A 15,571-nucleotide genomic window follows, 5' to 3' on the forward strand; every position below is an offset into this window, starting at 1 on the left:
TACACCCAGGAATTTACCAAGGAAATTCCCAAACATGTGGGCAAAGATTTATCTATCAACATGTCATACAGAACTGTTTATAACTAAACCCTAGAAGCTAAGAGCTTCCAAATTCAGTTGCTTTAAATAAAAACAGCATTCTCATACGAAGGAATGCTCTACAAAGCCACTAAAAAACACTGACAAGAGGTCTTTATCAGAGTTAATGAATGGGTTTCAGGAGTTTGATATTCAAAATGTATCTGTGTGTTTTTCTTGGGAGATAGTTAGTCCATAAGCTTCATCTAAGAGTCTCTGATGTAGACGAGTATTTAGTGACACAATAAACTATTTTTGATACCTTTTTAAGACAAAAGGGTAGATTAGGTGTGTGTATAGAGAGAGGTGGTTTTTATTTTATTTTTTGTTTTTATTTTCTTTAATAAGTTTTTCATTGTTTTAAAACATTTGATCAATGAACAAACTTTTTATGCTCAGAATATATACTCAAAAATTAAAAACTAGTCTAATAATTTCAAATTCTTTAATGTTTAATCACTAGTTGAAGCCAGCCAAAATTTTAATGGGGACAAAAGAAAAAAAAATTGTAAAACTCCTCTACTTATTTATATAATGGTTTTAATATTTAAAACTTATTTCACAGAAATTCTAAGCATAATTTTAGAATAAGTATACATACAAGAAACTCTCACCACAATCAGACAAAGTACAGACTGAAATGCTCCATTCTTGACTAGCTCTAACGTACAAATAGTACAATGAGCAATTACATGAAATAGCTTCTCCCTCTAGTGGAGGGAGTGAGAATATCATGTTGGATTCTTTTTTAAAATTATTTTTTAATTTTTTATTTTTTATCATGTTGGATTCTGATAAAAGTATACTCTCCTCCTACAAAGTAATTTGTGCTCCTTAAAAAAATATGGGACCAGAACATTAGAAAGTAAAATTGCTTGACATTCTGTTACGTAAATTAGACTAATGATCAAGCACCAGGAGCCCGACGTGGGATTTGATCCCGGGTCTCCAGGATCGCGCCCTGGGCCAAAGGCAGGCGCTAAACCACTGCACCACCCAAGGATCCCCCAATTTCTAAGATTTTAGACTGCTTTCAGCACTGTATCACTTGGTATATAACTTCTACTATGACTGTTGGCTTGCTTCCTCATTTTAAAATACAAGAAATCTAGGGGACAGGGCGTATTTTATCCCAGCACGTCTCTAGCACAAAGCACATTGGTAAGTAATCGCTGAATAAGGAAAACCTGTGTCAAAACAAGATCTATGTGTATAATTAATAGTTATATTTTTTTTTCAGAGTGTATTTTAAAAATTCAAAATCTCTGGCACTACCCCTTAGCTATATAGCCTTGGACAAGTTCAGTAACTCTCAGCCTCAATTTCTTCATCTCTAACAAGAAGATAGGTTCCCACATCACACAGCTTTTTTGAGGATTACATGAATTAATGCACACCTAAAACTCAGAACTGAGTGCTTGGTATGTAGAGTATGTTCAATTAGTGCTAATGAGGGATGCCTGGCTGGCTCAGCAGTGGAGCGTCTGTCTGGCTTTGGCCCAGGGTGTGATCCTGGAGTCCCAGGATCAAGTCCCACGTCCAGCTCCCTGCAAGGAGCCTGCTTCTCTCTCTGCCTCTGTCTCTGCCTCTCTCTCTCTGTCTCTCCTGAATAAATACATAAAAATCTTTTAAAAAAATTAGTGCTAATGAATATATGTGAATGCAAATAGCAGTGAAGGACTCAAAATGAAATAATCTCAACTCACACATCCAGCCTCCTAGACGCAACGTTTCTTCAGGCAGGTTTGATTTTTTTTTTTCTTAAGTCATCTCTACACCCAACATAAGGCTCAAATTCACAACCCTGGGATTAAGAGTTGCATGCTCTGCCAACTGAGCCAGGTGCCCCCATAAGCTGGTTCTAATTGTAAAATATGATATGTGTACTAAAAGTACATCTTTACATGCATGCATCCCTAAATATTCCCTTTGGTTTTGTCAACTCCTAACTTCATGTAAGGAGAATCACAGTATATGCAGTCTTCCAGTCAAAATTGTTTTTTTTAAAAGATTTTATTTATTATTTTTTTATAAAGATTTTATTAATTTATTCATGAGACACACACAACGAAAGGCAGAGACACAGGCAAGAAGGAGAAGCAGGCTCCATGCAGGGAGCCCGATGTGGGACTTGATCCCGGGACTCCAGGATCACACCCTGAGCCAAAGGCAGATGCTTAATTGCTGAGCCACCCAGGAATCCCTCAATATTGTTTTTAAAAACTCATCTACATTGTTGCCAGTAGCTCTAGGTCATTAAATTTTATTGCTTTATAGTTTTTGCACTGTATGAATACACATAATTTTTTTTTAATTTTTATTTATTTATGATAGTCACACAGAGAGAGAGAGAGGCAGAGATACAGGCAGAGGGAGAAGCAGGCTCCATGCACCGGAGAAGCAGGCTCCATGCCTGACGTGGGATTCGATCCCGGGTCTCCAGGATCGCGCCCTGGGCCAAAGGCAGGCGCCAAACCGCTGCGCCACCCAGGGATCCCTGAATACACATAATTTTAAAAAAGATTTTATTTTCTTGAGAGTGCACATGCACACAAGAGCTGGGGGAGGGGCAGAAGGAAAGGGAGAAGCAGACTTCTTGCTGAGCAAGGAGCCTGATGCGGTGCTCGATCCCAGGACCCTGAGATCATGACCTAAGCCGAAGGCAGATGCTTAACCAACTTAGCTATAGGCATCCCTGTAATTTAATTTTTAATACTTAATGGACATTTGGGCTGTTTTTAGCTGGTGCTAATGCAAGTAACACACGTGTCCTGTTGTACCAGCTAGTAGTATTCCAGTAGTATTCTATTATACTATTCCATAATAGTGTAATAGAATCTATTCTATTCTAGTACTGGTACTATTCTAGTACATATACTGGGTGGGCAGGGGAGAGGAAAACTCATCCGGTCACAGGGTATTTATACACTTTCAGCTGATAAACAATGCTGAAGGCTTTCCAAAGTAGTTCTGTCAATTTATATGCCCGTATAAGCAGAGGGTGTGAGATTCCTATTATTTTCCAGGTCTAGGATTCCTGTTATCAGACTTCTTTTTGTTAATGTGATTGGAATATAGGGATTTCATATTGGCTTTAGTTCATTTTTCTCTAATTAGAGTAAATGAGATTGGACACCTTTCTATGTTTATTAGCTGTATGGATTTCTTTTTTCTTTTCTTTTTTTTTTTTTTTTAAGATTTTACTTATTTATTCATGAGAGAGACAGAGAGGTAGAGACCTAGGCAGAGGGAGAAGCAGGCTCCTATGGGAAGCCAGATGTGGGACTCGATCCTGGGACCCTGGGATCACATTCTGAGCTGAAGGCAGACACTCAACCTCTAAGCCACCCAGGTGCTCCTGGATTTCCTTTCTTAATGAGGCTTTAGCCATTCTTATTTTTAATTCTTCTCCATTTCCAAACTTATGTGTTCATGTCATGATGAAATTTTAGACATTAATTTCCTACTTCAATAAATATTAGTTTAACTACACTTTTTCCTATGACCACTACTCTCAGTGAAGTCACACCACCAGTAGTTTTTCCACTGGTCATGACCTCTTCCACTTGCAGTGGTATTCTTAAAAGTCTGTATTGTTTATCAACCATAAACTCTCTCAACACCCCATTTTGGGAAATGAAGACATTCATGTCTTTTTCCCTTCTTTCTACCTCTCGTTTACCTTTCACAATCAGCTTTTATGTTGTCAAAACTGATATTTACATTTTGTTGTTTTCGGTTGAGAGACACTAACATCAAATAGTCCGTGGTCCTACCAGGTATCTGTTTTACTTTTTTTTCTCCCCTGTCAGGTTGTATGCTCTACTCAACTCTCAGGCAAATCATGGTTGTTTTCTACCTAGGAAGGAGAGCAGAAAGCTTCCTGGAAGCTCATGACTGATTGGCTTCTCTTATGTGTAAAGAGGCAGGCAGTCAATTATAAAAGGGAGCCCCCAAATACCCTTGTCTAGAGATCAGGTTTATTAGGCAATATAACACCCTAGATTAGGCTATTAATCTAACATAGGTTCTTGAGTTTTCTTATTTTGGGAAGGGAGAATGTCAACACCAAAACCTTATTTTCAACTTTATGCTTATAAAAAATGAAATTGTATTTTCCTTTTAACAAAAAGATAATTCAGCTAGGATTGCCAATTTCCTGGTCTTTACATACAGTAAGTGCACTGAATCAACTGACTACGTTCATTCAGAACTCCGTTTCCTTGAGTTTATCTAATGATCATATCTAATGATCAACCTTAATAGGTTCTCCCTACGTCTAATAGTCTATCATCTTAAGGAAAAGAAAATATATTACTGTTGACATGTTTTGATTTTTATTTCTCAGAATTCAAATGTCTACTCTTGACTTAGACAGCCAAAGAATTATTGAGGGGAAGACAGAACCCATGTGCAAGCTCATCCAGTGCCATAATCAGATTTCTGCCCAATAACTACCACCATTGAAAGATAATTTCTGGATCTTTAAAATGGTAACTTAGTACCTGTAGTGCTTCTTGTTTTAAACTGGTTTTCTCAGGTTCTTCTTGAACACTTTCAGAAGAATCGTCGACCTCTTCAATTTCTGAGGAGGAAGGACTCTCCACTGTCACAGTAACAGGAAAATCCGATTGCTTAGAAAAAGAAGACAAAGTTGTAGAAAAGATACCAAATATTACAAGACATTTAACAAATGTGATCTGGGGTATCAAGTCATTATTTATAAATGTCCTCCACTGCTTAGTTTAAAACAAGCAATGACAAAGTAAAATGACAGTGACTTATTTTTGCTGTCACTGTATAGAATTCTCTCGCTAAGATTATTATTAGGAATCATCCATATTATTTTATTAACTTTCCTTCACATAAACCAAGTGAGGAGCCAGGGAAAACACTTTTCTCAGATCAACTTTATACTGCAGATGAGAAATTTATTTTCCACTGTCAGGCACAAAAAGTCTGGAAGTAAATTTAGTTTTTGGAGGAAAATTCATCAGGAGGGGACTGATAAGAATTAGAAGAATAATTAGAAGCCAACATATCTAACAGAAAAAAAAACATGAAAATTAAAAAAAATAAGACACAATACACAGCTAAAACCAACCCATCAAAAACCTCATTATAGGGATCCCTGGGTGGCACAGCGGTTTGGCGCCTGCCTTTGGCCGGGGCGCGATCCTGGAGACCCGGGATCGAATCCCACATCGGGCTCCCGGTGCATGGAGCCTGCTTCTCCCTCTGCCTGTCTCTGCCTCTCTCTCTCTCTCTCTGTGTGACTATCATGAATAAATAAATAAAATCTTTAAAAAAACAAAAAACAAAAAACAAAAAACCTCATTATATCATCCTTAGGCTACCTTAAACCCAAACTACTGTAATGGTCATACAATTCTGTCAAGTTTCGCTGTCACTGGAATGTATGTAGTTCAGTATGTTGTTTGTTGTTTCCAAACACTTGAAAACTGACCTGATCACAAACCCATACAAAGTCTATAGGTCAAAAAGGGGAATGCTAGGATTATACAACTGCACAGAAGACAAGTCACTAAGACATCATTTCAACCACGGGCAATAAATCCCACAGTACAGGAAAATCCCAATGGTAGAATGAGGTGCACGGCCCTTCTTCTGGGCATGCAGGGGGCATGGCTCACATCTGGGATGCTGTTCTCTCAATCCAGCAATGTTTCCTTACTCAGAGCAACTATGCAGTCTCCCAGGACAATGTGGAAGGAGAACCTGACATTCTGATGGGACTGGATGGTTCAAAGACCATGAGGCAGTAGGACAGGAGTATGTATACTCTGGGACTGGCTTCTTTATTTTGCCTTTGGGATCTGGAACTTATACCTTTCTTGAAAACATAAGGACATGCCTGAGAATGATAACTCAAATAACCTTTCTTGAAAACATAAGGACATGCCTGAGAATGACAGCTCCATGTGTTGGGTCCATAATGGAAGTCAAATTCATTTCACTGGGTAACAGAGGATATATGGACTCTGAGAAATGACTTCCCTGTTTACAGATGAAACCACAAGGTCCCCAGCATGTGTCATACCCACACACCCACAGTGTCATTGGGATAGCAACCAGACAAATTATAAATTGATTTCAGAGAGGGAAATGTTTCCTGTAAGGCTCTGCATAGTTTGAAAAACAAAGACAATACCCTCCCGTCTTTTCCATTTAACCTATATATTGTAAATATAAGAACTACGTACCTGCATATGATTATATACATCACGAGTTTTGATTAATGGAAAACCCCTAAAGAAATACCAACAAATTAAGTTATACTTTGATGTGAACATCACCAATTAACACCAGTTTTAACAAAATTTGCTAGCATTATGTACAGCAATACTATTAATAATACATATGGGGACACCTGGGTGGCTCAGTGGTTGAGCATCTGCCTTTGGCTCAGGTCATGATCCCGGGGTCCTGGGATTGAGTCCCGCAGTGGTCTCCCCACAGGGAGCCTGCTTCTCCCTCTGCCTATGTCTCCCATCAATCAATAAATAAAATCTTAAAAAAAAAAAAAATATAAATTGCGTATAAATATAAGTAAGTTCAAAATATGGATCTGGGAGGCTATGCTATGGAGAAAATTGAACAGGAGTTAGCAGACTAGTTTGTCATAACTCTGAACTGCTGAGGGGCGCTCTCACTTTCTATGTTTAAGATGGTTTCGAATCCAATCTAACTTCTTTGACCGATAATCACTCTCCAATTGACAACTCTTTGTGATCAGAATGGTCTTGATTAGTAAGTGTCATAAAAAGAAGATATGGAATCACAAAGTCATAAACCTAAAATGCAAAGACTGGGGCCTGGGAACTAGAGTTTATGCAATAATAATTCACATCATCATCTGCAATGGAGAGTATATTCATCAATTCAATGTGAGTGACCGGACAGTTATTTTACATAGTACCTGCCTCAAGTCTTCTTTAAAATCAATTCTTTGTTTTCTTAAGCAATTATTAACCCCAATTTCTTGAATACTACCAAGTAAGTTACTTGAAAATAACCTATAGCAAACAAATTCACTCAGCAGGCCTAAAATTATAGTTCGACCATTTAAAGAGACTTTTATACTTCTAGGATAAAAATTGCTATGCACAGCTAACCCCCTGGGTAAGTAATCAGCTAAAGGTTCTTAAATCTCACTTGATTTCCTAAATCTGATTCACTAAAATGAATTAAGCCAGTTGACTGAGTTAGACTAAGTATAATCCATACTCCCCATCCATTGTGCACTAAACTATTCCCCATGCCTAAAATGTCTTCCCTTTTTCTTATATATCCAAGTTCCTCCTCTTGCATGTAGGGCCTGGCTCAATTACACCCACCTCTAATGACACCTTTCTCACCTGTGTAAGTGGAGGTAATTTTATCTTCTCCGGACACCCACAAGGTTACATTTGTTGTGACACTTAAGGAAATAACTCCCAATTATAATTATTTTTTTTGTTTTTCCTCCTTCGAGGACTCATTAGGCAGAAGCTACGTGTGAGTTATTGTTTTTCCGCTATAGAAACTACTAGAGACCTCCCACAAAATGGAAGCTCCAATATGAAAATGTCGGAATGACAAAAGACAGGGAATAAATATACTCCACCTGCTCCTGTTTGCACGTTCCGCTGTGCGCCAAGGCAGGTAACCAGACACGCCAGGAGGGAGAGGTTCAGGAGCATAATATTCTTTACCAAGGGAGTGTATTCTTCCATTACTTACAGGTTTCTTTGTGGTCACTCCTATGTTTGCGAAAGCATTAAAGGAAAAAATCAAGATGCACTAAATGGTGACAGAGCAATCCTCACATGTTCACATTTTTAAAAGAATAAAACAGGCACCTGTCAGTGATGCAAGGCCATTAATAAAAGAATCATTTTGTAAAAATGCTTTTACATAGGCTAGCAATGCTTAAAAATAAAAGTTTTCATATAGTCATAGATTACCATTTTAACTAAAATATAAGTATATGAGATGTGCAAAACATGCAAAAGTAAATAAAAACTATATCCCAGAGAATGAACACTCAGTTGATTGAATCTCAGAATATCTTTGGTATTTCTGGATTTCAAAGAGAAACACTGATAACATCCATGATTTCCGCCAAAGAGAATCTGAATTTTCAAGACCAGAAGTTCCATTTAAAATTAATTTCTCTGTATAAAAATAAAGTAACAGGACTGAAAGTTGCTAAATGGCAGGTTACCCTCTATAAATCAACTTTCATTGCTTATTTGATTTCATTTAGAAAACAAAAAAACAAAACCCATTGGATAAAAAAGCAAGATATGGAGACTTAGCCTACATTTCTTTTTTTTTTTTTAATTTTTATTTATTTATGATAGTCACAGAGAGAGAGAGAGAGGCAGAGACACAGGCGGAGGGAGAAGCAGGCTCCATGCACCGGGAGCCTGATGTGGGATTCGATCCCGGGTCTCCAGGATCGCGCCCTGGGCCAAAGGCAGGCGCCAAACCACTGCGCCACCCAGGGATCCCTTTAGCCTACATTTCAATACTAAAGTGTCAAGTATCCTTATATGAAATATTTAGTAGCAATAACTAGACTTACATGCTAATATACTTGACTTAAAACAAACCATATATTGACATTTAAAAATGTCAAAATATTGAAACTGACATTTAAATTTTTTTTCTCTTACTGAAAAGAAGTAATACAGGTTTGTTATATTTATTCTTCTAATCTATTTTATGACACTACCTTAGCAGCACTAGGATAGCATGAGATATAAAGCACATATGGGGTCATAGAGGGCCAATACTTCATATAGTGTAGCTTATTGATGATCACCACATGACCCTGTGTGTTTCTCTGGATAAATTTGTACGCCTCTTAAAATACATCGAAGCTTCATTCATCTTGTGCTATATTTTGTTTTTTAATATAATCTCAAGGAAAAAATGTTCTTACACATGTGTTTATATGTGTATACCTTTCCCTTTACTTTCAAGAAAATAATGCTAATGCCATTTGTAATTAAATCCAAAAGAGTTCACACTTATTAGGAGATAAAATTCCCATTAAAGTTCCGGTCTTCTTTCTGCCCACATGATTACCATATGAATGTGACACAACTCACACAATTATTTAACCCCTATACTCACCTGGATCTACCTATATAGCCAGACTCTGATTTGGCTTACCTCTATGTCTCCATATAACTGAGGCAAATACAAAAAAAAGCCCAAGAAATAAAATTACTCTTAAAATAGCTCAGTGAGCTTATATTAACTTCAGTCACATTTCCACTTTGTTTAATCATACTAAGAAGAATATTTTCTTTATTTTCATTCCATGAAGTCTTATTATATACTACCAGGTACTAAAATTACAGAAAACATAATATAATAAATGTGCATTTTACCTACATATATATATTTCTATTCCTAATATTTTATCAAAATACCAACTGAGTTCTAGGAACATTTCACACATGGTGTAAACTTTTAATAATAATATATAATTAGTGTGACATCAACAAATCTCAACCTCTTTGTATATACTATTTGACTACTAAAATATCAGTTCTAAAATAAAAATTGGTAGAAAAAATTGTTAAGCTTTTGATTTAATAAATACTCTCAACTTATATTTAATATTTGTTGACCAAACAAGTTAATGGAGAATCAAAAACATTATCTTTTAATAGTAAAATAAGAAATTGTATTTATGAAAATGTCTACAATACCATTAAAAAAATTACAGAATATTTAGGTTATTTTGAATTTTTCTCTATCTATCTATCTATCTATCTATCTATCTATCTATCTATCTATCTATCGTAGGCCCCACACCCAAGGTGAGTTTGAACTCATCACCCTGAGATTGAGAATTACATGTTCTACCAACTGAGCCAGCCAGGTGCCCCAAATTTCTTACCAATTTAAAAAATGGACTGATCAGCTCAATAAAACCTTGTGAATACATTAAAAAGTATGAATCATATAGAATTTTAATTTAAAATGAAGTAAAAGAAGAAAAATGGCAAATTATATTCCAGCTATGTTGAATTATGTCAACATTCCATCCTGTCACCTGTGTACCTATGCTGTCTATGTTAATAGATGCAGGAAGAAAAAATGAAAATCTTAACCAAGAAATACATTCAAAATAACGAACTTTTTTATGAAAACAGAGTTGGTTAATTAAAAAAAAAAAAAAAGGAAATATTAGCATCTCTTTTTAAAATTGTTTCTACATTCTACAAATTCTCAAAATCTGTATCAGAACATTTACAGTCCTTCCGATATGCATGTGATTAATATTGGTTGTCACCATCAGTATCATATAATGGGAAGAGTTTCCGATTTTAGCACATTGGAGTACATATGGGGCATAAATTCTAGTGGTGTTAAAAAGCCAGGAGAGAAAGAGTTACCAATTCGAATAGTAGCCTTCCCTTTCCGACCACTTCCCAAAATTATAGTTCTCTTTTTCTGTCTAGCATTTTTGAATGGTTCCTTTACTGATGGAGAGGTTATCCACTGGTACTGGAAGAGAAATAATAAATAATCATTTCAGTTACAGGTAGTTTATAAGGATTTGATCTCAATTGGAAATTACAGAATTTTGAGAAAAGCCATTTGTGTTGAATTGATTTAAGATGACAGAAAAGAGCCTTGATAGTTTTATTTTATTAGGGGAAAAAAAAAAAAAAGAAAAACACCCAATTAAAGAAAAATTCTTCCTAGAGAACTACAACATGTTACCTCTGACTTGGCACTCCTTCCATTCTGGAGAACTTTTTTGATAACTGCTTTCATCACAGAATGATCTAAAGTAAAGTAAATTGAAATTATAGTAATTGCTTCCCAACAATTGGCTACTCCCATTTAAAAACAAACACCAACTAATTGATGCTTTTCACATAAAATTAAATATAAACCTCACATTATGTAATTATATATCTATTTCCCTCTTTTGAGTATTCTAATTTCTTGCTCAAAAACCTAAGATGAAACCATGCCCCCTCCCATATTGCCCAAAATGACTACTCTTTTGGCAGCAGCAAAGATCAAATCTAAATACTTTGGGTCTAATGTGGCTTTGGGTATCTTTGGATAGAAAACAGAGAGTCTGGGCACTGTCCAGATGCTTAAATACCTAAGGGGCACCTAACCATCAAACCAAAGTCCCGACATTCTCTCAAAGCCGCTCCTCTTCTTAGACTCCCTTTTCACAGTGAGTGGTACCAACCCACTGTATGCCTTCTCATCCAGGACTTACTTCTTTATTACTATTTCCTTCATACCCCACACCTGATCTATCTACAAGGCTTATTAGCTACACCCTCAAAACGCAACCTGAATTCAACCACTTCACCAGTTCCAACCTTCCATGACCTCACTTCATGTCATGCTCTCCCCCTCTCAGTGCTCTGGCCATGGTGGCCTCCATGCTTTTCCTTAAACACTCCATCCACCCTGTCACCTATGTGCCTGTGTACGCATGGCCTCCTGATCCCAGAAAGTGCTTCCTCCAGGTCTCCCATGGCCTGCCACTCTCTTCATTCAGCTTTCCCCTCAAAAGTCATTTCTCCGGTGAAGCGGTCCCCTGACATAATCTAACAGAGCCCTACTGGCCCCCTCAGGGTCTTTATTTTAGGGTGTTTCCATACTTTCTGCTTTCTAAAATTACACCATTTATCTGCTCCCTCATTTCTACCTGAACTCCTCCACTAGAATGCAAGCACCACCAAGGTAAGGCTTTTTGTCTATCCGATTCACTGCTACATTCCCAGTGCCTAAAGCCTGTGTCTGGAACACAGAAAGGATTCAAAAATTACTTGCTAAACTGAGAAATGAATGAAATGCTCTTTCCAGGAATGCCGAGGTTCCAGGGAAGGAAATTATTCTCTTGGGGGAAGCTAGCTCATTATCTAGGTTCACCTTGTCCAGTCAGAGTGGCAACCAAGAGCAATTTACAAATATAACTCATTTTCATTAGTAAATTATCTGCTAAAAACACAAGGGAAGTACAAGATTAGGAAAGTATAATATTAGGAAAGCAAACACATTAGATTTTAGAAACCATCAACACATGAACAAATTCTTTGTTTTGCTATTTGTTAATCAATTTAAAAAAGGTGTGACATACCAACGAGTGGGTTTTTTCTTATATCCAGAATGACCAGAGTTCTATTGGTTTCAAGGGTCCTTAGTAAAGCCTTTGCTCCTTCATTGGTGAGGCCACACTGCTGCAGGTCAAGTGCTTTCAATGAAAGACAAAAGGTCACTTGCCACCTCTACACAGATTTAACATACAGACAATTTTCACGTATTCATGCGTGTGAGGTTTCTGTACAAGAAGTCATGGTAGGTTTTTAATCTTGGGTATTGAAAAAATAAAAACAGAAAAGTATACATACATCCATAATACAAAATCCAATAAGAAATTCTTGGATGTGCCATGATTATCCTGTTATTAGTACTCATAAGTCACCCAGCATATTTTACAATGTGTTGAAGAGTAACTATATGGTTTATGAGTGAAAAAAAAAATCACAAAACGAAGCTCAGTTCATCATCAGCAAGGATACTAGTGGCAGTGTAAAGCTTATATGCAAAACCTAGGTGGAGCTCAGAAACCATGCTGCATTCTTTTGATATGATCTTGAGTTCCAAATCACTCTTAAAACTAGCAAAATAAAGTTAAAAAAAAAGCAAAATAGCAGATATGCAATAATTGCTAGTTTTAGAAGAAAAAAGATAAAGAAGTCTAAGAGGATGTATATAATAACAAATCCAAAGAATGTGTGAATAGGGAACATACGCTAAGAATTTTTCATGAAAGAAAGATAGTTAAGAACACTCTCCTTAAAAGGTTTAAGAACAGAAGGAATGATCATCAACACTAGTAGTTCTGAGGTCGAAGCACCTATTCATTTAAACCAAAGGGATTATCATAAAAGTACAGGTATAAAAAATATTATATAAGTTTTGACTCATATAAGCCCTTTTAAAAAAGTGTTGTGTAAACCATTATATTAAAGTTACTGAGGTCTTTTAAAACCCCATGACACAGAGAAATAAGCCAGATATATGGAAACAATGTGATGCGATCCTTACAAACTCTTACCACTCATGAGATTGTTCCCAGCAACTCTCTAAGAATTTAACCCAAGAAAATAAAGAGACGTAGGCAAGAATGTGTTATCAGAGTACTGTTTTTAGCAATGAAAAACTGCAAATAGCTCATATATCTAGCAAGAATGAATAAGCTGAGTGTCCTATGGCATATTTATATAATGGGGCAGTCACTAAAAATGATGTGGCAGATGTAAATGCACTGACTTATCAAGACGCTCCTATTATTAAAATAAGAAGCTCATACTCTATTAAATGAAAAAAGCTATAAAATTTGGAGTAATCCCACTTGCATTAAAAAAAGGAGGGCTGGGGATCCCTGGGTTTAGCACCTGCCTTTGGCCCAGGGCGTGGTTCTGGGGTCCCGGGATCGAGTCCCACGTCAGGCTCCCTGCATTAGAGCCTGCTTCTCCCTCTGCCTGTGTCTCTGCCAATCTCTCTCTCTCTCTCTCTCTCATGAATAAATAAATTAAAAAAAAAAAAGGAGGGCTACTCACTTTTGTAGTTTTACAGTTTTTAAAAGTGACACAAGCCAGCCTTTGTGAGGGGAGAGGCCTCATAGACTGTTAAGGTGGATCATAAATTGGCACAGGATTCCTGAATGGTAATTTGGCAACATGCAACAAAAGTCTTAAAAATACATCACATTATAAAGTCCTTCCACTTTTAGTAACTTAATCTATAGAACTAGTACAAATGGTCACAGATACATGTATAATGTGTTCACTACATAATTGTTCCCAATAGGAAAAATACAAACTGTGTAAACCTAATTGCAAAGAAGGATTAAACTGCTGCACATCAATATAATGGAGAACCACAGGATACATGATTAAGTAAGAAAAGAACATGAAATTTTAAATGTACTGTGAGTCCACTTAGTCTCTGAAGTGTACGAACATATTAATAGAAAAACAAATAGAAGTACAGCAAAATGAACAGTGATTACGTCTGGGTATTAAGATTATGGGTAATTTTATTTTCTTGTTACTCTGTATTTTCTAGAAAGAATATGTGCAACTCCCAGAAAAGCTTAAAAGCACAATAAATGGTCTTAGACAAAATAAGGCTTTTAAAAAAAATCCTATGACAATGGTATCAAGGCAAAAGCTACACATACTGGACATTTAAAAATTCATTATTTTCCATTTTAGAATTTACCTCTAAGCCATAAATCCTCACTGAGAGATTCTGCAAAAGCACTTGCACCAAGGTCACCGATGAGTGTGTTGCAATTCAAGGTAATGCGCCTCAAACCAGCCATACAGTCCAGATCAGGTCTCCTGTAACGAAGACTCTCAGCCCAGATTTCTTCGTGCCTTCTCATGGTCTGATACTTCAATGATTTAACAGGATGAAATTAAGACGTTCAGATAAGGAAGCAGGGTATGACCACTGAGGATGGCTTACGCCGGAGATTTACAGACACACACCAAGTATATAACCTGAGAGATTTAACAGTCAATTCTAGTTCAGGAGTCCAGTGACCTGAGTTCTAGTATGCCAGTGATTAGATTCTAGTCACTGGGAGACCTGTGGCTGATCAGTTACATAAACTCTGATAACCAATTACATTCTAGAAACTTCATTTTCCTTATCTGCCATGTCAGGGAAGTGGTTCTAAATTCTGTTATTGCTGAGGCTCTAAGTTCTATCATTCTGTCCTCCAGTGGTTTCCAAACACTTGATGGGATATCCTGCAAGTGAACTTTCTGTAACATGTATCTTATTTACTGGTAAATTATATATATATAGTTCTGTACATATACTTCACATACAGTATAAACTACACAAGTACTTTTTAAACAATGCAAAAATAAATATAGAAGTTCTAATATTTTCTTCCTCTAACTTAATGGATCTCACTACTTTAGAGTATGCCACCAACTTTAGAGGCTGGCAATAGACAAAGCCAGTTTGACATGCCTCAAGAAACTGATGGTTTGATTTTTAACCATAGACAGAGTCATAAAGACATACCCAGTTCTCTATATTTTAACAGGGAACACTGACTTTAAAAGAAAGAAATCTTATTACATGCTCAAACAACAAAAGACTCAAAGCTTCTATGCCAAAAGCTGGAAAAAGCTTTGGAAAAGCTTTGGGGAAAACCTGGATGGAAATGGAAAAGCATTGATGCCATTTTTCTATTAACAATAACTTATAAAAGCAACAAGTGGAAATCACAGCAAAAGGCTTACACGGTGCTTATTATGTGCCAGGCATTATTTTATACAAACTAGTTCATTGAATCCTTATAATAAAGCACATAGGCTAAGTCATGTGTCTACAGTCACAAGCTAGGAAATCTGAGAGCTGGAATTTGATACTAGGCTATTTGGCTTCAGAATCCATGCTCTTGACTTTC

At 36.6% G+C, this 15,571-nt stretch overlaps 1 protein-coding gene across 5 annotated transcripts in view; it reads right to left on the reverse strand.

The window, feature by feature from the left end:
• Positions 1-15,571, reverse strand: part of CEP78 (centrosomal protein 78) — a 33,717-nt gene that overhangs the window by 12,316 nt on the left and 5,830 nt on the right. For 2 of the 5 annotated variants that reach the window (XM_041744542.1, XM_041744540.1), the window contains exons 5-12: positions 14,365-14,539; positions 12,215-12,328; positions 10,828-10,892; positions 10,497-10,608; positions 9,262-9,279; positions 7,706-7,841; positions 6,303-6,348; positions 4,584-4,712 (exon numbers count right to left, since the gene is read on the reverse strand). In XM_041744542.1, coding sequence (XP_041600476.1) covers positions 4,584-4,712; positions 6,303-6,348; positions 7,706-7,841; positions 9,262-9,279; positions 10,497-10,608; positions 10,828-10,892; positions 12,215-12,328; positions 14,365-14,539 — 795 coding nt within the window. The remainder of the gene's footprint in view (positions 1-4,583; positions 4,713-6,302; positions 6,349-7,705; positions 7,842-9,261; positions 9,280-10,496; positions 10,609-10,827; positions 10,893-12,214; positions 12,329-14,364; positions 14,540-15,571) is intronic. The other 3 variants (XM_041744541.1, XM_041744538.1, XM_041744543.1) reach the window with 2 other exon arrangements.

Source organism: Vulpes lagopus, chromosome 2 (assembly GCF_018345385.1).
Source record: "Vulpes lagopus strain Blue_001 chromosome 2, ASM1834538v1, whole genome shotgun sequence".
Lineage (NCBI taxonomy): Eukaryota > Metazoa > Chordata > Mammalia > Carnivora > Canidae > Vulpes > Vulpes lagopus.